At 38.0% G+C, this 23,612-nt stretch overlaps 1 protein-coding gene across 1 annotated transcript in view; it reads left to right on the forward strand.

Moving 5' to 3' along the window:
- LOC108722516 (uncharacterized) overlaps window positions 1-23,612 on the forward strand; it is a 67,788-nt gene that overhangs the window by 12,083 nt on the left and 32,093 nt on the right. Inside the window, exons 2-5 of the mRNA XM_018447669.1 lie at window positions 3,645-3,674; window positions 6,728-6,830; window positions 7,576-7,810; window positions 19,000-19,123. Coding sequence (XP_018303171.1) covers window positions 3,645-3,674; window positions 6,728-6,830; window positions 7,576-7,810; window positions 19,000-19,123 — 492 coding nt within the window. The remainder of the gene's footprint in view (window positions 1-3,644; window positions 3,675-6,727; window positions 6,831-7,575; window positions 7,811-18,999; window positions 19,124-23,612) is intronic.

A 23,612-nucleotide genomic window follows, 5' to 3' on the forward strand; every position in this document is an offset into this window, starting at 1 on the left:
TTAAGATGGGGCATTTGTGACAACCTTGGTTGGTCATCCCACAGAACTTGAGCCGATACCTTGATAAGGGCTCGATAAGATATCGCGTTCGCGTAAATATTGTCTTTAACCGGCTTGGCCTATAAATAATATATACATATGATGCACGCTCTCGGTTTTTTCCACCCCGTTTACCCTCTCTCCTATCCGTCGCCACGGTTGCTATCGTTCTGTATCCACAGCACGACGGCATCGTCGCCGAAGGAAACTGCTTCGGGATGAAAAGTAAGCGGTATGTCACGTATATACGCGTGTTCTCCGCACGTGTACGTGCTATACAAAGGCGCGTTTGTACAGAAACACAGTAAAGGACGAGTTCCTCTAGCGCTTGTGTATGTGTGTGTGTGTGTGTGTGTGTGCATTTGAGTGCGCGCACGCGTGTGTGACACGATACCACGGTCTTGGCACGTATTCATACCCTGGGCGTCCATTGTCTCGAGTTATTCGAAGGTAAAAGATCGCAACTGAAGCGTTAAAGCTGACGTCATTGTTTCACTTTTCTTTCGTCGCGTGCATGCATCTGCCTACGCGCGCGTGCATATAGCACACGTGAGGCGAGCATCCTCCTGTTATACCCGTTGTGTACATCATCGGTCGCCCCGAGCTATCAATTCCGCGCGATGTAACTCCGATACAACGATGCTTCATTTTACAATACTTTGCGCCAATGCACGTTTTCCGTACACATCGTTCTTGTGTCGTTAACAGTGTGACAGACTGTAAGTGATGCCGAAGGATCCGGATGTGGGCCAAATGTCGGAAACGCGCTTGCGTCTTGTCGGAATTAACTCAATTATTCCGAGTATATCGATATGTACTATTTACATACGCGTGTATTTGCATTTTACTGAAGCATCCTTTAAGTCAGTTTAATATCGGCATTTTTCTGTGATTTTCTCATTGCATATTGGATTTCAATCATAACTGACCGACTGCCAAAGCGCAAGCAAATGGTGTGCCGTTTGTGTGAGTTTGATTACTTTTAAGTGAGTGAGAATAAATTCGTTAGGAAGTTTATTTAGTTGGATAAAGAGAGAGAGAGGGAGGGAGAGAAAGAGGGAAAAAAGAGACTTTCGATGTATATATGTACACTTGTTAAGCAACCAGCTACGGAAGTGGATGTAAGGGCGAGAGTACAAAGTCTTGCATAACGTATAATGCATAAGAAAATGAATCAATCAAAGTTCTTCATTTCCTTTCTTTTGATGAAATAAAGGACTGCTTGGTTGATTTTTTTATGTCTCATGCGTTGGTCCTGAAACACAATAGGTGCAGTAAGCCTAATGGGCTTTTTACAATAAGCCATTATCTAAGCTTTAAATTTTAAGTCTTAGAAATTGATCAATCATAGTCGATTATTTTTCTGATATTCGACTGTGATTAGTTAATTTCTTACGACTTGAGACTTGAAGCTTAAGTAATGGCTTATTGTAGAAGGCCCATCAGGGTGGGAGCACAGAATCTTACACAACATGTATAATAATACATAAAAAAATTAATCAATCAAAGTTTTTCATTTCCTTTCTTTTCATAAAATAAAAGACTGATTAATTCACTTTCTTTGCTTTATGCGTAATGTATTATGTAAGAATCTGTGCTCCCGCCTTAAGAAATTAATCAGTCAAATGTGACAATAATAATCGATTATAATTGGTCAAATTTTAAAGGCTGAAAGCTTACTACCTATTGTGTTTCGAGCGCATTTATGCGTTATGAAAGAATCTCCTGCCTTAACAGCCGATTCACTATTCTCTCGGCATCATACGTTGTCCGTAGCGTGCTCTTCTGTTTGCGTGACATCAGCGTTAGTTCATTCCTGCAACCAACAATTTTATAACAGTGACGAGAATATTCCCGCAGCCGCAAGTGCGCTCCCTTAATTAATCGCGCGCTATGCGTGCGCGTACAAAATAGAAAGGTGCGTCTGTCGAGCTGGGAAAAATACCTCGCGAGCTTAGGGAAAAAGTCCTTCTATGAACTGTGACCTGCGGATACACGGATGACCCGCTTCATCCCCACGACACACTCGCCCCAATCCTTCGTTGTGTACGAGATATATTGGATGTTGCCGTCTCACGTTGTGGTGACGGGATTAATCCTAAGGGCAGTTACTCACTCATGTAGACTCCGACACTCATGTAGACACTGGCATTTATTAGCACAGGTCAATGCTTCAAATCGCTACCGGCACAGCGGAGTTGCGCTCCACTTGCACATACATTCGCGTACATACGTACGTTCTTATAGACAAGGTCGTTCCGTGACCTATCCGTTAGACTGGGTATTAAAAAAGGAACTGTCAAACCCCGGCAGATTGTAATACTCGATTCGTTTTACTTATCCGCGTTAGCTGAATCCGTAATGCGTTTGCGGAATACGACCTTTATAAATAATTGACGGGAAAGTCGATAGGCGTGCGATACAAGTTACAATAAAAGAACATAATGCGCGGATTAAATTTTCTTTGACGAAAATTCAATTTTAGCTTGCACACGTGTGACATATCGAAGGTAATTACCGCGGGCGTGCGGTTGATTTTACATCGCGCATAACCTATATGTCTATTTAAATCTTATTAAGCGTAATCGATCAGAGTAATTATGTGCGTAGTACCGATAATTCGCGCTTTAATACCCGTGAGTGCATTAGTGCAGGGTGTTTATTACATGGGAAAACCTGGAATTTATATAAGAGGTTTCTTTTCTATTTTTGAAAATGAAGGCTATTTATGAAATTTTATCGGTATTCAGGAAAATTTTGGGAATTTTACTTTTAAATTTTAATTCTGTCTTTTTTTGAAAACATTATTGCATTATTTTTTCTTGATGATGCAAAATGTTGACAATTGGTTAGCAATAAATATACATCCGCGTATATTCATGTGCACTCTCGTGCGTATCATAAGTTTTTATAAAAGAAATCAAGGTGACAAGCAGAATAGAGTAGTTTACGGATACTGTATTGTAGTAAACCTTGCCTATATACCGTTCTATATATATATATATATATATATATTTCGCGGTCTCAATTGTAGAAAATAATGGATCCCAGCAAACACCAATTAATAGTAACATAACTGATAGTTATAATTCTTCCCTCAACAATATAATTGTTACGTATATATGTATTGTATTACAATTATATTGTTGAGTGAGAAATTACAATTAACAGTTACGTTACTGTTAATTGGTGTTTATTGAGATATTATCTTGTCAAATCCTTATCTTCTATTAATTTCCAATTTATAGTTTGTGTTACTTTTGCACTCCAATTTATTTCAAAGTTTTATTTAAAAAATCTCTAATTTTGGAATTTTTAACAAAAATATTTATAAAATTCAGAAATTTCAGGAAATTTTTTTTACAAGATTTCAATAAACATCCTGTGGTGTAAATGATTTTTTATAGCAAAAACAGTGAAATAATTGCACAAAGGGATAATTAACAATAACGTACTGATTATAGCAATTTATTTCCACGTAAAATTTTGTGATTTTTAGACTCAGACTCAGGTTGTTTAAACATAGTAAATATAGATATTATTATTTATGTGTTTCTTTCAAAGACTTGTAATGTATAATTCTTTCTTTGCTTTTTCTGTTGCAGTGAAGAAGGCGCGGTTCATCTGCGAGGATGGTTCGTATATGGGAAGAATAGAAAAAATTACGATGGAAAATTCACTCATTTGATCCATTGATTTGTTTCCTAATTATTCTTTTCTAATTACCAAACGATATACGAGCGAAATATTAACACGTGTGGAACCGGGCGTTCAAAATTGGGATTGAGACAAACCACAGAACCGAGGTCTTTATTCACGCTTCGCTTCTAAAGTCTGCGAACAATTTATTGCACTTCGCGATTGGAATAGTGCCAAGTTTCGGATTATGCGATTGCTCAAGCAGAATATCGTGACGTTCCGATTATACCAAAATAATTTTTCCATGTGGAGATGTAACGTATTCCCGTGTGGAAGATTATAAATATATCGAATTTAAATAAATCTAAAATGATACATATCGTATATTTAAAAACTTTCTATAATTTTTCGAAACTTCTTTAACAGATAAATTGATAATTTCAATAACATCGGAAAAACTTTGAATTTATGTCATTCATCGCATCATTCAATATTTCCTACGATGACGAATGTAATCTTGACAGTCTTCGCTTGTATACTCATATTATGTCTTTTTTAAATATTCATTCGCATATCACATGTACGTCATTATACAGAATGGACTTATGAAGACCATTATTTCACGCAATTGTCGCAAGTATTGAAAAGCGTAACGATAACGTCCTCGTTCGCATCGCGAATACACATAAATGCATGTAGTTTTAAGAATTTATTTACTCAATGTTCTGACTATACATTCATTCGTATCGCTCATTTGCTATAACAACGACATAACTAAAAAATTGTCATTGTTTCCTTGCAGAAAATAAACTGAAACATGAAAAAAGAAAGAACATATTTGAATATACAGGGTGTATCTGTACTCAGAGAAAAAAGTCGTATCAGTAACTGTAAATTTGTAGTGAAATAGCGCCTCAACTATATACATATTATTAAATTCTAATAAGAATACTAGATTAAGTGAACTAAGAAAATATAGTACATTAACCATATAATCAATTTATAAATGGTTAATATTACTATATTTTCTTAGTTTATTTAATTTACTTATTGTTGTTATTAAAGCTTTATAATACATATTTACAAGTTTGTGTATGCATTTCTTATTTATTTTTGTCTTCCAAGTTTGAAACCAACGCTGCGCCTTTTATCGTAAGCTGAGTGGTTTCCTTCTTAGGAGAAACTGAACTCCGCTACGTCCCTCTGGTGACAAAGCCGCGTACTACTCGTACTGAGCGACACTTTAAAAATTTTTGTCTAAACTAGAAAAATGTAATTGTTATATCTATTTGTATGAATTCCAAGTAACTACTCAATGTAGTTGAGTCACTATTTCACTACCAATTAATAGTGCTTACAATTTGTTACCGTGACTATATTTTTATAATATTCTTTCAGCACTACTTTAGTTTCTATTACTTTGTAAAACTAGTTACAGGTACTTCAATTGCAAAAGTTGCCAAATTTATATAAATTTGCTAGAACTATTTCGTTTTCTTTCAGTGTGAAATAACATACACTAACCATAGAGTGCTATTCCTAATAAAAAACTGAGTCGAAAAGTCCTTTACCATTTTGCTATTTTCGCAATAGTTAACAAGATATTAATTACTAAAAATCGTTGAATATTGGTTTTCAATAATTTTTTACTCAAATACTATCAACTTTACAGAAAAACTGCAACAGACAAAAATCATTTATTTTCTTCTCATAAAACCCTAAGAATTTTTTCAGAATTTTTTATCAACTTGTTAGTATTGCATTTTCTTATTTTTATCACCATGAGAAAATACGGTATTAAAAAATTCTGAAAAAATTCTCATAACTTTATGAGAAGAAAATAAACAATTTTTATCTCTAGCAGTTTTTCTGTAAAGTTAATAGTATTTAAATAAAAAATTATTGAAAACTAATATTCAGCGATTTTTTGTAATTAATATCTTGTTAACTGTTGCGAAAATTGCAAAATGCTAAAGGACTTTCCGACTCAGTTTTTTTAATAGTAGGAATAGCACTGTATGATTAGTGTACGTTATTTTAGATTACCTTGTATATTGAATATACTCTTATTTCTCTATAATCAGTATTAATTATTACACCAAAATTTTTCAATTATATATATATATATTACTTCTCGAAATTCATTTTTAAAATTTAAAACATTGAAATTTATTTTCTGAAAAATTTTATTTTTTGTTGCCGTAGCAATGCGATACTAACTTCTCCCCTATCGAGAATACATTTAGTTTTATCAAAATTGATCATACATTTTTACATTCACTGTGGTATCTCTCACCCCAAAACGCGAATATCTTGGGGCTTATTCTCATCACGCAAACGACATTTGACTTGTTCCATATCTGGTAGCTTATTGGGTCAAGAAAGAGCTGCACGTTATTTTCACTAAGATCTATTTATGCCGCGTCTAATTTTTTATTAATAATTCTCTCTTTTCCAAGCTCATTGGTCGAATGTTACCGAGGTGAGCCGTGGATTGCGAACGTATTTCGTCAGTCGCTTCGGAGACAATTTTCGTGTCTCGTAAAGTAAAATGTCGAGGGTGACGCACTACTGTGCGCCCGAAACATCGTGTCGCGGGTCATAAAATCTCGCCCATGCTTTTTGCGCGACTTATCGAAGGCGTGCAGCTGAGAGCGTGTACTGGAGTTGCCTAAGGTGTGGGCGGATCTTATTGGAGTTTAACAGTTCGTCCCCCTTCGTGCACCCATTCTTGAACACATAAAACGCGCGAGGATGTCATCAGGATCGCTCTTAAATTGCGAACAAAACGATCCCATTCGCTGATATTACGAGTTTATAGGGAACTAAAATTACGATATTTTTTTTTCTGTCGAAACGTAATTTATCTGCTTCAAGCGATTCCATTAAAAGTGATAAATGTGACGTACTTTAATCAAGATATTTAATATGTTTCATCGTTATGAATGTTATGATTTAATATAACGTATTTCGCTCGTATGTTGAGGTATTCGTTCTTGTAACGTACATCGTATTTTGGTCGACTAAAAAATAGATTATCGAATTTCAGCGGATCAGTTCAACTCCTACGTAACGTTAAAGCTGCAAAACGTGAAGTCAACGACAGTTACTGTGAAAGGGGCCAATCCATGCTGGGAACAAGACTTTCTCTTGTAAGTTATCGATAATTAATTTTACGGGGAAATTAGGCGCAGCTTGAGAAACTTGTTAAAAATGTTGTTTAATTAAACGAGCTTCTATAACAATTCGAAAATTTTCTGCACCGTTACTATGGCGTTACACACTTCGAAAACATTGCGAACTATCGCGTGTGCACCGGCACTAAAATATCTAGGACAACCGGTAATTTGTGCACATCTAGAGGAATCTGAGACTAATCATACACTTATTTAATGGGACTCTATCTTAGCAAAATGAATTAAACGAAATAAATCTTGTCCGTCGACCAAATTTGCTGAGCAAAGAATCGCAAATATTTTCAATAAATTTATGGAGGAAAAAACGTGCTTCTTTTTCATGGCTCGGTATTATCAATCCTTAGCTTAACTCCTTTTGTTTGAGATGAGATCCTCGGTCCATTACAGTCTTTGTTTTTCGAATGGGTTGTTAAATAGATTATTAAAAAAAAGTAATATAAAGTAGAGCTAAAGTAAAATTGGCTTGCGGATTAAAAAGGATTGTCTTGTTGTGCAATGTCGACGGTTACTACACAAAAAGATATATCATTCTTGATCTTGGCTCGCTTACGCAGCATTTGACGCCAGTGAATTCTTCGCTAAAGTCTCGCTGTTAAATTTCGTTTAATCTACTTTGTACTGAAAGCATAGCTGTTTACTTCACGAAGTAATATTTCTTCGTGGTCTCGCAAAAGGTTAATGGAACTTGTTTGTTACGCAGCGAAACGAATGACATGAATGCCGGGCTCGTGGTGGAGGTATGGTGCAAGGGATTCTTGTGGGACCGCTTTCTGGGCTACTACTACATTCCACTATCAGAAGTGTCCTACATGAACGAGGTAACGAGAAATCAGTGCAACTTAAGTCGTACGGCAGAAGTACAGGATCGACAATCCGAACAGTCCGATATGTGTGACACCAACAGTAACACACAGCCAGACATCATTACTGACACGGTACACTAACGCAATACATTCGCCATACACTGCAATATTACACTCGCTCACATTTTGCAACATCAAAGCAATTAAAATATTCAAAATGATTGAAACATTCGATGATACTGCTGCTTACTGCCTCGCGATGACAATAACAAATGCTTCTTACGATTCGCTATAACTCGATACAACCGATAAGAGCCGTTTAACTTCGTTTATTTATTTCTCACCGCGAAGTAGAGATTGATTATTTTTAAGGGAACGTTATTGTATACGCAGATTACGGTTTACGAGCATTTCTTAAGCACTCTCTGCACGTAATGATCTTTCCCAAAAATCTGCTCATGTTTCCATTAGATACGCTTCCCTTTCAGCTCTTTCTTCGTCTTTAGTAGCATCTTACGCGAAATGAAATTCGTTGAGTATTTGCTCATCGAACGGAACCAAATCACCATTTGGCACGCTATTCAGGGTCATCCGTTGGTTTGGCGGAATAAAGATATGGTCAACAATGATGCTACAAATGTTACAATGCTTTAAAGCATTCTTTGATTGATCAATTAATAAAATTCTTTCTTCTGATTGATCAATCAAATGTTTCGGAGCATTCGTGAGACTTTAATCGCATCCTAAGTGGATTATCCTCGGCAACACATTATTGTTCAGTAAATGTCCGTCATAGCTTTCTATCATCGTCGATGTGAAAACTTTATATGATTTTTTGATTTTCCTCTATGAGGTACTATAAATTCGGAAACGATGAGTAAGCTATAAACACAGAAAACGTGACACAATCAATCGACGTCACGCTCGATGCGTGATCGATCGTGAGGTCGATTTATTATATTGTATGTCGCGCGTGTCTAAATTGAATTTGCGAAGGTGACGTAACGATGACCTATACGAATGTCACTTAATTCGTTGTGTGTTTTCACGAACTCAATCATGTGCAAATGTAGAGTACTCGAAGAATACGGTGATTAATGATAGCGCGTAATTTACGTCGCTGACGTGAGCAAGCATCGCAGTTGCGATAGCGGAGATGATGATTTATCTCTTCCTCTCCCTCTCTTCTCTCTCTCTCTCTCTCTCTCTAAGATACATTTATAGTGCATATTGCGTTCATAATTAGCGTACATAATTAGATATTAATAGCAGCCACGAGGGACCCAATTTCTCTTATCGCCGCTTCCATCGGGCGTGCTCTCAAGCTCTGGAAACGTAAGTTACCGGAACTTGGGGATGTCGATTCACGTAACACAAATTACATTTCACTTGGCGACTCATACGATAAATTGGTGTACTTGGATCTTCTCCGGTCTGATTTTCGATATAAGTATAATAGTAAGAGATTTTAGAAAAATTAAGATTCTTTTCTTGTACTACTACGGTATGCCTTTTGAGGTTTACGATCCTACCGAGATTTCTTCCTGCGATTTCGCTTCCTTTATCTTTCTGCCTTCGTTTGTGAAGGACGGTTGACTGCACTTCTGCACGACGACAAAAGTGAATTTTCACTAATTAAATTGCCCGAATGCTTCATTTCAAGGTTGCAGAAATGAAGAAATGCAAGGTATTCATTCGGCAAAATCACCCTTTCCCTGGCGAGAATAATAACTCTTTGGAGCGCTCAGTCATTCTTTTAAATGACTAGACAGGAGTCACTCATGCGCAACCCAGAAACGAAGAAGCAATTTCTTTTCTTTTATTCCTCTTTCTTGGTTGTTATTCAAATTCCCCGAAGAGATCGCTCCGAAGAGAGTGCCTTAAAGTTGATTTCCCGTTGTCCTCTTCATGGCAGGACGTCTCATTATTAGTATCATAAATCGGATTTGAACTTTTTTCTACGAAAAGGTATTCTCCAATTAATACGCGCGACAGTTTTCTAAGTCATTTCATTAAAATTAATATTTAGCGAAATTGTATTTTTAATGAGTGCAAATAATTTGTGGGAGAGTATTAAAAGAAATACGGTCAATATATATACATATACAATCTCAACAAACAAGTAAAAAAGACGACTAAAATCAGACCTACGCTTGTTTGCTTCTTCCGCGCGAAATATCTGCAGCATCTTTCAAAAAAACGAACAACTCAAATAAGATTATACTACAAATATTAAACAATTTTATTATGTGTGAGAACACAGTTCCATTTTTGCATTCATTGACTAACGCTACTCCTTGTGAGTATCTCTTTCGTCAAGCTGTCCTTTTTACACCCGAAAGATTACAGAGTTCGACGCCGTGTTTGATCGCATAACTTTTCTCCCTCAATGAAAACTCTAGTAGAAAGAATGCAAAGGAAAATTTGCTCTCTGATAAAAGACAATCTCTTTGCTAAGGATTTAAATTCGCATTCGTACGATCTTTCTACGAACGAGGTCGAAATCACGTCCGGTGTCGTTCTCGACCACGACATCGCCATCGCCAATACCCGGATCCTCATCCGCTTGTGACGTCACTTGGCGCGCGGCCAAACCTCGACGCTCAATGAAACGTTCGGGGTAGCCGAGTCTTCGAGTGGGCGATGTGGTCTACATGGGTTTACGACGACACTATGCTGCGTGCACACACATAGAAGCAAGCTTTCGGAAAGGCAACGACCTTGACGAAATATTCAGCTGATTCTCGCCCTTTTTCTTTGCTTGGAGGAAGCCTGACACGGCAGCATTTACGCGATCTTCGAGAAGAGAGACTCCTTGCGTTAACGATCTCCCATTCACATTCGCAAAATAAAGTATTTTGCGCGACAATTTTATATTCTTTATACCCGTATCCATTACGTTTTCGCTTCTCCGTGAAATACTACGTTATTCTCCGGTACGAGAGCAGAAGTTGATGACCGTGTGATCTATGATCTGCAACCACGGGCACAAAAGCGAGCACAAGTCGTCATTTATCCCACGACAAGAGATGTGTTAAGGCATTCTCGCTCGGCAAAGTTCTTTCGCTCGACTTTCCGCTTTAAACCGCACGATTGCGGCAACAATGGGTGAATCCACAAATCACGCTGTAAATCGTTCCCTTCACGTTTTTCTGGACGAGCGATCGACGAACCGCGCGCTCCCGGTAGCGGTGACATTCGCAGAGATAAAGCGTCAATGCGGAAAAGAGAAAAAAAGATGGTAAATGTATGCGCGCACATGTGTAAAAAGTATAAAAGAGGCGAGGAAGAGACAACGTGGGCGAGGAGATTCGGTCTAGAATGGATGAAAGATGACGAATGGAAGAGATGATGAAGATGATATGTAACCGTATATGCTCGATGATGACGGCGACGATGGCGACGAGCGAAAAACGCGACGGAGTGAAGTAAACGAGCCTCGAAGTACCAATGCATGAGGTCAGATTACTTTGCCTTTCGTGTTGCGGAGAGGACTATCTGGGTCAGCCGTGGCTTAAAATATTCATAAAACTGCACGCGATGTCTAATACGAATCTGCCCGATTCGATACGCATTGAAAATACACCTACCGAGCTTGAAATGATTTCGGCCTGACGCCGCCAACATCGGAGACACAGATTGTAATTCGCTACGGACGATGATGTCTTATTGTCCCGTACCCGACAGCGTTGAGTACGCCCGTTCGTTCGCGTGCTACTGACAGCATCTCTGTTAACGGACATTTTCGTACAATCTCTTGTCTCTCCTCCTGTGCCATGACATCGTCACGATCAAGTACTACCTACGTAGCAACGAAATTCCGCAAAGGTACAGCACGTGGAAGATTTCCACGTCGGCGGGTCTTCCAACGGCTGAATTTCGGTAGCTGATTCAACACTCGCGAACACTCATCTCGGGTCTTGACTTTAATTCACGAGATTCTGATTAATAGCGAGCCGCGAGCCCATTTCGTCCTTCCGGTTTTATACGACTCTGTCCGAAGGAGAGATGGATTTCCTCGTTCGAATCGGACCTTTGTTCCACAAGCGATTTATTTTTCGTGATTTGCATTTTTATTACCGATTCGAATCTTTTTCTTCGTCTCTCTTCTTTTAGTTATTTATCTATTTGTCTGTTTATCTATTTATTCTATTTCATTGATATAGTCACGATAACGACAACTTAGATCCCTCTCTATCTCAGCTTTAATGGACGCCGAAAAATTAATCGACGGTTCGTTTAAGTGGCTCCCTGATATTTTCCGCAATAACCCAGACGAGAAAACAAGAACGAGACCACTTTCGATTTACTAATAGCGGCGGCAGCAAAGAGTCCTGCGTCCTTATCAGCTACGCTTAACGTAAGAGAAGTAACATCCGTAACTACGGGGTCTCGAGAACCGGCTGATGGGAAACGGATCCCTAGGATCACCTTCGTGATCCATGGAAAATTTCAATCTGATGGACGATCGTACTTTCGGGGACGGTTGGTACAGAGGAGAAGGGTGAGAAAAGAGGAAAACGTCATGGAAGTAAGAAGGAATCGATCGATCGCGCAGGCCATTTATGCTCTTACCTTTTTCCTTCGGCTCTTCTCCTTTGTTCTCTCTCTCTCTCTCTCTCTCTCTCTCTCTCTCTCTCTCTCTCTCTTTCTGGAGTAGTCGTCCTAGTCTTGTTGAAATCACGTCACGATCATAGACACGTGGTCGAGTATTCTCGTGTTAGGAACAAAACGAAGGGATACCATCCAGGGAAGTTAGGACATTTTGGCAGGATTGAGGCGAGTTATTTGCTGTTTGCTCTTGACTAGTGACTCGTGAGACCTTGGTAGTGGATGTAGTCGACCGCTTTGTTGACCCGAAGAATTGACGAGCGGCAATCGTCGACAATTCCATTCTGAGAATCGTGTCGGGAGCGGGAAATCAAGCGGCCACGCTGGCCGGGCCGGAGACGGCTTTTATCGGCGAACGAGTCTCTCCTTGCGTTCTCGTGGGCGGAAAAATCGAAGCATGTACCCATCGACGCGTGGGACACGTTATGTGCGCTGGAACTATCGAATAAACGGTTGTTACGTTCGAACCGCCTGTCTAGTTATATAAACATGCGACGTAATAAAGCGCGACAGAAATAAATCGCTGGTATTAATCCTGTTGCGCGTAGGATCATTTGGCAGGGGTGATTGGATATTAAATAAATTTATTGTCGTGAACGAAAATGGTTAAAATGTTGTTGTTGCTTGCGAAACGATGCCGCGTTTTTATTACTATTGAAGTTTTCGGAAAGCGAGAGGCGCGATTTCATGAAGCTTTTTAAACTGGCTTAGCTAAAGGACAATTAGTACTATTATTTATTGATATTAACTCTTTCAATTTGTTTAAACGTTAGTTGTAGTCATACAATTGTTTCTCAAGCGAAATAATACTCGCCAGTGAATGCAGCCGTCATTCCAAACGGTTTAAGACAAATCCTCGGCCGTCCGTAACAAATGCGCTTGTAAGTAAATGCGCAAACAATGCTGTTAGTGCGTTCAAGTTCTGATGAACATGTTATATATACGTCTTGTTTGAGCAGATACCTACTATAGTTCAATCGGCCATATTCGCAATTATGTGGCTCGTATCCTAATATTATCTTGCTTGACTATCAATTCTGTTAAATTCATAATGTCAAATAATATTCAATTTTAGTTATTTTTAGTTACTTCTATACATCGTCACTGCACAGGAAAAAGAAGTGTTTAATTTTAAGATATTAAAATGTTTTATTCTTTATTCCATTTTTTAAATACTTAAAGATATTTTAGTTTTAAACTTTTTAAATAGACAAAACACTATGTGCTTTGGATTTAAAACACTATGCGTTTATAAAAAGTTTAAAACTAAAACTTCTTTAAGTGTATAAAAAATGGAGTAAAGAATAAAACACATTTCTTTTTACAGTGTACTCTTTCACAATATATCATTAATTTAATTAAAAGTTGATGTAGTTAACTAACGTATCGGAAAAAAGTGTATTAATTTTGACTCAAGTTTAGTTTATTATTTACTAGTGCATACATTAATATGGACATAGTTTACTTTGAACCTAACCACAGAAACAGATTGATTTACACACTGTTCTTTGATATCAAACAGTGTATAGGTACGTCTATCATTAGCTTGTATTCCGATATATGCAATATTAAAAATCTATAGTTCACACTATTAAATTCATAATGTTAAATTATATTCAATTTGAGTTATTTTTAATCATTTTATATAGGTCATGATCTATTTAATATGTCATTAATTTAAGAGCTAAAACAATAGAGTTAAATAATTTATTTCAAGAGAATCAAATTTGACTTAAATTGTTTATTATTTATTAGTATATACGTTAATATGGACGTTGTTTTAGAACTACAAGAATGGATTGATTTACATTTTGACATACATGGAAGTTAAAAATAACCAAATGTTATTTAACTCAAGAAACTGGGTTACCATTGCTCCTTTGATATTTAACAGCGTATTTTAACATGTATAGATTTTTAGTACTGGCAAAATATCTGAACCGACCATTGACTAAAGTTTTCTCGATCGTGATCGGTATAATCGAGCAGTTCGTAGATTTTGAGCGATGCAGAACCTGACTGAATTTTCACCGCTACAAGAAAGCTTAAAACTTTCAAGTAAGAGTTTAATGCCTATTACGGTCGAAGCTTAGATGCTTTTAAATAATTTCTATGTGAATTTATATAGTTCAAAAAATCATTTCGGTGCGCAGTTCAAATAACTGTAACATATTTAGCATATAATTTCACAGAAATTACTTAAAAGCATTTAAGATCCAGCTTCGACCATAATAGGCATTAAACTTTTACTAGTTGTGTATTCACATATACCTTAATAAATCCTTTATTATTGTTTAAAACTTTCGGTCCTCCGACGTTATCGTTAACGCGTCTCAACACCCGCTATTTCTCACCAAACTGAAAATCGTTGAATTCCACGCTGCCTCTTGATGTACGAGTATTTCTGCCGACTGGTGGAAAGTCATTGTGCCGTCGGACGCTTAATTACGCGGGTGTCGTGTCCTATTCGTGAACGCTCGTCAACCCCACCTCCGCAACCACGATCACCAACTCCTATGACGCTATCGTTGCATCGGCAATTTTCTTTTTATCGTAAGATTAAGAAGCAAGATCTCACCGACGTAAGTGTGTTGGACACGGAGGAGACGATGCAGAAGAAAGAGGCACAGAACGAACTATTAGCGGTCGCATCATGCACACATGGCTTGCGCAGAAACGTGGTTTGATGATGTATTTCTCCGCAGTCTCTTGCTATTTGTCACGTGGAGAAAATAAATCGTCCCACGTGATAATTTCCGGGGAAAGAATGATCGATGCGACAAAATACGATGGCTTAGGATAAAATGGGAAGTGACATGTGCAATTATATGTTCGTTAATCTATATCAAAAAAAGAATCTTATAATAGCTACTAATGAGTGAAATAATTCCAATCAAATGTTTAAACAAAAGATAAATTGTACTTTACTAAATATTTGGAAGGTCACCGATACTGACATAGGTTTCCTAAAGCGACATCCCTTTATTTCTTAGAAACTAACCTTTGCACCTTATTAATACTAATAAAAACGTGATCTGTATAGCTAATTAAAGAAGTACAAACTCATAATTCATATATTTGTGGCTTATTTCTGTAAATCAACTAAAAACGAATTCTATGAATCCGAGAAGAAAATTCTTATGGTATTTTTTTGCAAATTGCGTAATTAAAATAATAGTAACTGTATTATTGATAATATTATGTCATTTTAAATGTTTATAGTATAAATTAGTTTTCTTTACAGAATAGGATATATCTTTATTTATAGAATAGGAATGTTGGCATTATTGCCTGCTATGTCAGTTTTGGAGCCCATTTTGTCAGACGCTCATTTTTGCATAACTTACGAAAAACTTAATTATTACAAACTTGCAAATAGTATTATAAAAAAAAAACTGCTTATACTATCTGATAGAAGACATTTTTTTAGTTTGTATTTAGGTTCTTGAAGTTGTATTTTTACCTTTTGTTTAAGAAATATTGTCTAAAAACAAAGTGTTATGTCGGTATCGGTGACCTTCCTCTATTACCAAACGATTGGTTATATTATTATGCATAATACTTATCGAATATTTAGAAAAGTAAAATTATTTTTTATTGTATTAACTGAACATTTGATTGGAATTATTTCACTCAACATTTGGTAGCTATTATCAAACTTTTTTCAATGTACCGTGCTCTTCTTTTTAAACAAATAAAAAATTATTTTACCCGATATATAAAAAAAGAGCAATTTTTTTTCATGCTGGCTCTATCAGTAAGTCAATTATGAAAGTCAATAAGTTCGTATAACAAATCAAACTAACAAAGACTCCTTATAAATCAAAAGAACTAGGAAAGAACATGGGCAATAGGAGTCAAACGCGGAAGACGTTGCGCAAATAATACGACTATGAAGCGTAAAACTTCTTTATTTTTAATAAACGCGCTAATTATAAATAAAGCGTTAATTTGCAAAGCTAATTATAAATATTGCCCATGTTCTTTCCTAGTTCTTTTGAAAGTCAATAAATTGCATGAAAACTCGTTTACTCCGCTCTAATATCGTTGAGAAATCATATCCTTCTCTCGATGCTGGATAGAAGCGCATATTGAGCCGTCGTAAGTGATAGCGATCAATCGATAGCGCGACCATCTTTTCACTAGAGACGCGAACGCGTATCTCACTTCTTATCTTTTTCTATGTGATAGATACGTTAATTAGGCTGGGTTGCGAGAAAAGAGATTGAAACCAGAAAAGTAGGGGCGATTGGTGCGTCACAGTTCCCGTCTCTAACCTAATTCGACTCTCCCCCGCAGTAGCACCGTAATAGGGCGGAATTAACTGGAATGAACGACCACACAGTACTCCTGAACTGCTGTCTTTCTTATTTTAACATCATTAATGGCGAAACTATCCACGGTATCTTCCCGTACTTATGCTTTATCAACGCAAAAAATTTTAACTTTCCTCATAATAATGAAAAATTCATTTATCGCGCTGTCCATTAAAATTGCGGGTTCTCACGAGGAAATATGTCCGAGAGAAGAATTTACATTTTACATGCGACATTTACGTGACGCGGGAAGAAGAAAGATTCATGCCAGTAGGTGGATATAAATTGATACGATCTCTGTATTTTCGCGTGTTATGTATAACGAACAAGGGTGACTTTCTGTTGCCATCGATGTTTTCGTATGCCTGCCGATGGATGTCCGCTTTGGTCTTTAATGGTCTATTGATTTCCAAAGGCAAAATGCAACCTACCCCTAATAATAGCCGATTATATCTTAGCGTCGCGTCCGACCAATTGAGATCACGAGCCGGTATTGGAATAATCTTCTGCAATTTCCACTCTCTGCTATTTACGTATCGACTATAAAAATATCGTATCGCTGTTATTTTCCATGCCACAAACGAGGACAGAATGACTAGGATTACAATATCTCATTTATAATAATGCCTATTGCTGTGTCAGCGATATTCACTGCGAAATTGATGCTATGCAGATGTATATGTATAACATAATGCATTCAAGAGAAAATCAGTTCATCAAGCCAACTGATATACAGGGTGTTCAGCGTAACGATCTGTACGATTTTTCCGATAGTTAAAAAAAAGATTGAAGGGTAAGTATTTATCTGTTTTATATAGGCTACAACATGCGATAAAAAAATTTAAAAATTTAAGATGGCTTTGATTTTTCTATGAAAACTTTTTTTTTTAATTCTTTTATCGTATGTTGTAGCCTGTATAAAACAGATGAATATTCACGTTTTAACTTTTTTAACTGTGGAAGTATCTGAGAAACCCCGCGAACCGCTACGCTGAACATCCTGTATAGCAAAAGCAAAGTTTAAGTGACGTAATTTGGCAATGAGAGATTATCTATTTCAATGTTTTCTTCGCATCATTGAAATTTGGCCGCAATTTCTTTTCCGCGCAGATCGTAATTCTCTTCGAATTTTGCGGAACAAACAGATCTATCCGAGACAGGGCGCCGCCGCAGGATTTGTATCTTGTTTTCGAGAAAATACTTTTTCACCGCCAGACATAGTGCAATTCCAGTGTTTTCCTCGTCGCTGCTGATATCGGCAGCGTGGCACATGAAGCGTGTTTGCGAAGTAAAGTTACTTGCGTTAAATCATCGTCGAAAGTGCGGATAAGTTGGTCGCTCGTTTTTCTTGCGAGTTTAAATTATGCCTTCGTCAACTTGTTAAAGATATTTTACAACTAAGCGATTGCGAAACTTGGGAATAATTTACAAACTAATCGTCCGCCAACCACAACTTTTTCGATCGAGAAAGTCACGTCACGATACATAACAGTTCGACGTATCAACCTGTGATTGGGGAAAAGTTTTTATTTTTAGAAGGAAAAGATCGCGCAGGAACTCAAATTGATACGGGCAAAAGCCCCTCGGGCGTGATTCGTTTGAATTACGATGGTTACAAAGCTTTTAAGCCGCTAAACCATCGATGCTCGAAACTATGTTTTGTTTTACAGTCACGTGCTATGTAAGACAACAAAAAATGTATATAGGTATATCGAACTGTGCAGCCGTAGCTGCAGTTTTACTCCCCGTCTATTGATTTTGGTCAAGATTTTCTTAGATTTGCCGCACTCGATCCAATTTGCACTCGATTTTTCGTCCGACTACTCGCCACGTAAAATGGAAAAGTGCAGAAAAGTCGAGAGGATTGAATATGGCTTTTCCTTCTTTCAGTAGTCTTCGTACCGGTAGTGCATAAGCTGCACGTGCACGTCCGTAAGATACGTCATCTCCGCAATGGTGCAATATCGCATCCGCTCATAGACATAATTCCGTACGCCGTGCAAAGAATACGGCTTTGACGATAACATAAATTATGCGGCGGCTCATATTTATGTAACAATTGCACCTGCTCTCGGGGGTTACGCACTGGCCGGAATACAGAGAGGGAGATCGTTTCGAGTGAATTATATTTTCCGTACCGCCCGGTAACGTACCGCTGAAGGTACCGTGACTAATGGTCCGTATTAATTAATTCATTATTTCGTGCACGAACGCTGAAGGTACCGCGGCGTATCCGCGACTGGGTGGAGATACCCGGATGTCGCCGTGACGATTTTAACTTTCAGTAACGAGAGTTTATGACCGGTAGCGCGGTAACCGTAGTACTTTACCGGCTTATCAGGCCTGGAAAAAAGTGGCTCTGTGCTTTTAAAGGATGGCGTTTTCCGATTTTAGGAAACTACCGGACAGTGGGTCAGTCTCGGCCTGGAACTGGAGCAGAGGGGCAACGACATCATCGGCACGAAGAAACCGACGGGCCACTCGCTTCTGATCGACTGCCGGCTGGAGCTGCCATATGGTAAGTGACGACACGATCCCGCTAGATTACGGTAGATGAAAATCGCATGGCTGACGTATGTAATCGTACATATACGAGATATGGGAATACGTTTGACGTATATCGGTGTCACACATCATATCGAGCGAACAGAAGATCCGACCTGCGACAGTTGCCGGCGAGAATATTAATGCAAATTCTGACGTTGTAATTTGTCAGCTTCGACGCCACGATCGATTCGCGCCGTCGCATCTCCGATCTACCGTTCGCCAATTCGCTCCTGATCGTCCCTTCGAACGCCAGCATGACTGCGTTCTGATCGCGCCATGATTTCTGTACTCAAGATTAAAAGAAATTCTGCCATAAAAAATGCGATAGTTCGCTCTTTACCGCGTGGTATTCACTGAGCGTGTTGCGATTGCCAAAAGTCTGCTCGCGGAACAAAGAAAAGGAAGCTCGAAGCACGAATTCTTTTCCAATTTTAACCAACGAATTCTGAATGTAATCTAAGATAAATCTGAGTATTCCATGAAAGAGGTAGACAGAGATCGGAAAGAATCTGGATTAAAGCTAAGGAATATTCGAGAGGCTATAAGAGCACGAAGTGAAATTTCAAACAGGAGTAGAAACGCAGCGATAATAAAATACGAAATTACACTAAACGGTTCCTTCCGTGTCACTCGACAAGATCGCAACGTCGAATTCGCGATGGTGAGAGAAAAAAAAGACACGAAGCCATCATCAACGAGAGCTTCTCGTTGAGCGAACGACAGGACGAAGTTTTAATTGAGTGCCTGCGAACTTGTCGAATTTGCTGTTGGCTCGGCGCCCGCACGTACATTCCGACTTCGTCGTCGTGCTTTACGCAGTTATGTGTCCTGCGAATTGTTTCGATGCTGCAATTCCATACAATAAAAGGTAACCGAGAAACGGCACGTGGAACTCTCGAAGATACGGAGGGATTTCCGAGCAAATGAAACCAGACTGCGAAGTTACCCTCTCGAAACTCTAAGTGTTTCTATTCATTCTACGCGAACGGAATCTAAAATCATTAGCCTGACCGTGTTTTTTAATCTGAAATCTGAATTAAGAATTCTTGTGGGGCTCACGCAACGAAAAAAAGAGGCAACACGAAGGAAGTAATTAACTTGAAGTAAGTCTTATTTTGTGTTTTGATGTATATTTTCTTTCCTTTATAGACTGGTTAACTTGGTGGTTAAGCTTAACCTGATTAATTATTGATTTAATTTGAAATTATCATTACAAAACCATTAGTTTAATGATTAATCGTAGCCAGAAAATCACAATTTTTATATTATCATTAAGTTAAGTAAGATTAATGCCTAAATTCTAAGCAGAATCGTAAAGCTCGTAACATATTCCTGTAAGACTTGTATAAGAATTTTAAGTGCTTATACCTTTATACAATATTTTTACAGATAGCTTCTTACTAGCTTTTATAAATAAAATTTATTAAAAAATTGTAGATATTTACGTAGAATAATCTACGATACATACGCATAAAATTAGAATACTAGTCATAAGTTCTTATATACAAGTTTTACGAAAACACGTTACGAGTCTTACGATTCTGCTTAGAATTGATCCATAAGTTTAAACAACGAGTTAACCAGATAATGAAAAATCGGACCATAATGTATTGCATATCAATAAAATTATTATTATTAAATTCGACGACAATGGCTGAGGTAGCGAGTAAAAATCACATTAGCGATTGCGCGATTGTGGTTGGCGATTGAAGATTACTTTTCAACCAGTTGGAGCAAAGCAATCAGTGACTGCTTTGTTTTTATTGGTTGAAAAGTAATCGCCAATTGCTAATCACAATCACGCAATTGTCAGCGTGATTACAGCTTAACGCGACTACTTTTGATATCATAAGCGCGAGAATTTCTTTCAAATTTTTTTCAAATTTACGCTTTTGATGATCCCTTTCTCGCAATCTTCCCCTCGATTCGTTGCTTGCCTCGGCGAGCACTGTCACGGTTTCATACCCGACGAAGTCCCTTCGGATATCGATGCGGCGACCTGCAATTTACGGAGTTTTCGACGAACTCGTGGCAGCAACAAGTACAACTTTTTCGGGTTTGGCATACATACGCGTATCAGATATATGCGGAACCTTCCATTAATCCCGTTGTTTCCGCGGGACCACGTGGGTCTATGCAATTACCGTGCCTTTAACCAAGATTGACGTGCTTTCACCTAGTGCCCGGTCGTCGACATGCCGCGCGATCAATACGCTATCGACCTTTCGCTACGGAAAGGTCCACGAAAAGGGGGCTAATCGTACGTTACGATTTGCTGGAGAACGTTTTCGAATCCGTACGAATTTACGAGTGCACGAAAGCACTTGACATTTTTATAATACGATTTACAGATAAAGCCGGGGACGATAGTACGCGCGATAGGCGTGCGGCTTAATCCGTATGCAAATTTCCAAGAATTTATTTCCAGCGGTCGAAACGGGTTCTCACGTAATAATATCTCGATTTGAAATCTGACATCGTCGTGAGTGCGCGAGTCTTTTCTTAACGCCGTGCCGGCCGAAGCTCGGTCCGCGTACGAACGTTCCGCGTTCCATTAAACGCGCATGTTATTTTGCGTCACGCGATTTGACCGTGTTGCGAATTAAGAGAAAACGAGGCCGCTATAATAATCTCTTTCCTTTATACGTGTTGACGTTTCGCTGCGAACGGATTCGCCAGAACCTCTCACGCCATTTCTTTTTCCGCTTTGCATTTTTCCGCCGCCGCCGGCCGTCACCGCTTCCGGTTTTCGATCCGCGCCAACTACGCATCGTTTAATGGATTTTGTACCGCGCCACGGTACATTTCTCGTTCTGTGGAAAAAAATACTTTTTCTTATTGACTTTCTCTCTGAGAGCGCGTAAAGAAAGAGAAACGTTCTTTTTATCTTGTCATGTAGAACGAGAAGCTGCTTAAAGAAAAATTAAGAAGATTTGCGCAAAGAGAGATACAAAGTGGAAATCGTAATTAAAGTTTATTTGAGGAAAAGGTTGCCCTTTATGGAAGCGTGTACAGTAGGCGGTAAGGGAATTTCGAATTCAGAGAATATAATTTAGCTTACTTAGAATATCGAAAGTTGATAATATAATTTATTCGGAAATTGCAGATAATTAGTCACTAACAGCATTAATGCTGTACTTACGTCACTGCATGAAACTTTTGGCCTAATTTCCCTTTACTTTTCTCTATTTCTATTTCGATCTGTGGAATTGGTATACACATATAATAAATATATAAGTATCAAATAAACGTAATTTTACTTGTTTTTAAGCTTTTATTGAAAGAAAATTGCCATATCTGTTGCTATAATTTGATGAGAGAAAGGACGAAAGAAAAATATTAGTCTTGTGCACTGTTAAAACACCTTTTCGCGCGCGGCAAGTCTTTTCGATGACTTTTTCTTCTCATTGATTACTTTACGATACTGCTGTCGAGTATATGAGGTGCTTTAGGTTCTCTGTGCTTTTTCCTTTATTAATGAATCCTTTGATCAATTTACAGTTAACATTTTATCAGTACAATAAAAGATTATTTTTTTATTTAATTGGAAGTAGAACTTTAAAAAATTTCATTTTAGAATTAATTATTATATAATTAATTATAATAATATCCGATATTGTGAATATCAAAATGTGATAAAGGTGCTCGAGATTTCTACAAGTGTAAATTGATGAAGAAAATTAACGGATGAAAGAAAGTATTGGGAAAGTACTAGAGTACTTTGCGTAATAACTGCCAAGTACAACTTTCAAGAAATCGTTGGAAGAAATTTCGAAGTGTACTACCGTACATTATTTCGCTTACCTTTTATAAGCGGCCGAAGATTGTAGACCACAAGATTATGAAACTTACTTTTGGAAATTGCAATCGCGCGAGATATCACGCGTTGAAGAACATAAAACGATGGACATGAATCACCACTCGAATCATGCACATCCACAACCTTCCGTCTGATCAGTGTCTGACCAATCAGGAAAGCGCGTACAACGAACTGGATGGAAAGCCCTGCTAACGAGCAAAACAGCAATGCAGTTGCGAGCAGCCCGGCCCATGTGTGGCTCAGGTACCCTCGTCAAGAGATCCTGATCGTGGGATCGTTCTTGATCGCGAGATCTCTATTTTTGCTTTATCGTTTCGATTCCACCGATCGACCTGCATCCGAGTGCCATGTGATGTACCACTCTCGCCGATCGTGGATTCGCGTCCATCTTCCGCGCATTTCTCTCGCCGTAAAATTTAACGATCCCCTTTTAACGACCTCTCGATTAAAGCAGTTAATTACAATTAGCGCGGGAACTATTATAATTCTTCGAGATGACCGAGATAAGTGATCGTTCAAAGAGAAATTTTCAATATCGAACTTTATTATCTAGAGATCTCTGGATATTTATTACCTAAAAATCTCGAAATCGTTCTTGATACTTTTCTAACATTATAAAGATGCCAATACACATGTAAAA

The sequence above is a fragment of the Mycetomoellerius zeteki genome, unplaced genomic scaffold (assembly GCF_001594055.1).
Source record: "Mycetomoellerius zeteki isolate Tzet28-1 unplaced genomic scaffold, Tzet1.0 scaffold106, whole genome shotgun sequence".
NCBI lineage: Eukaryota > Metazoa > Arthropoda > Insecta > Hymenoptera > Formicidae > Mycetomoellerius > Mycetomoellerius zeteki.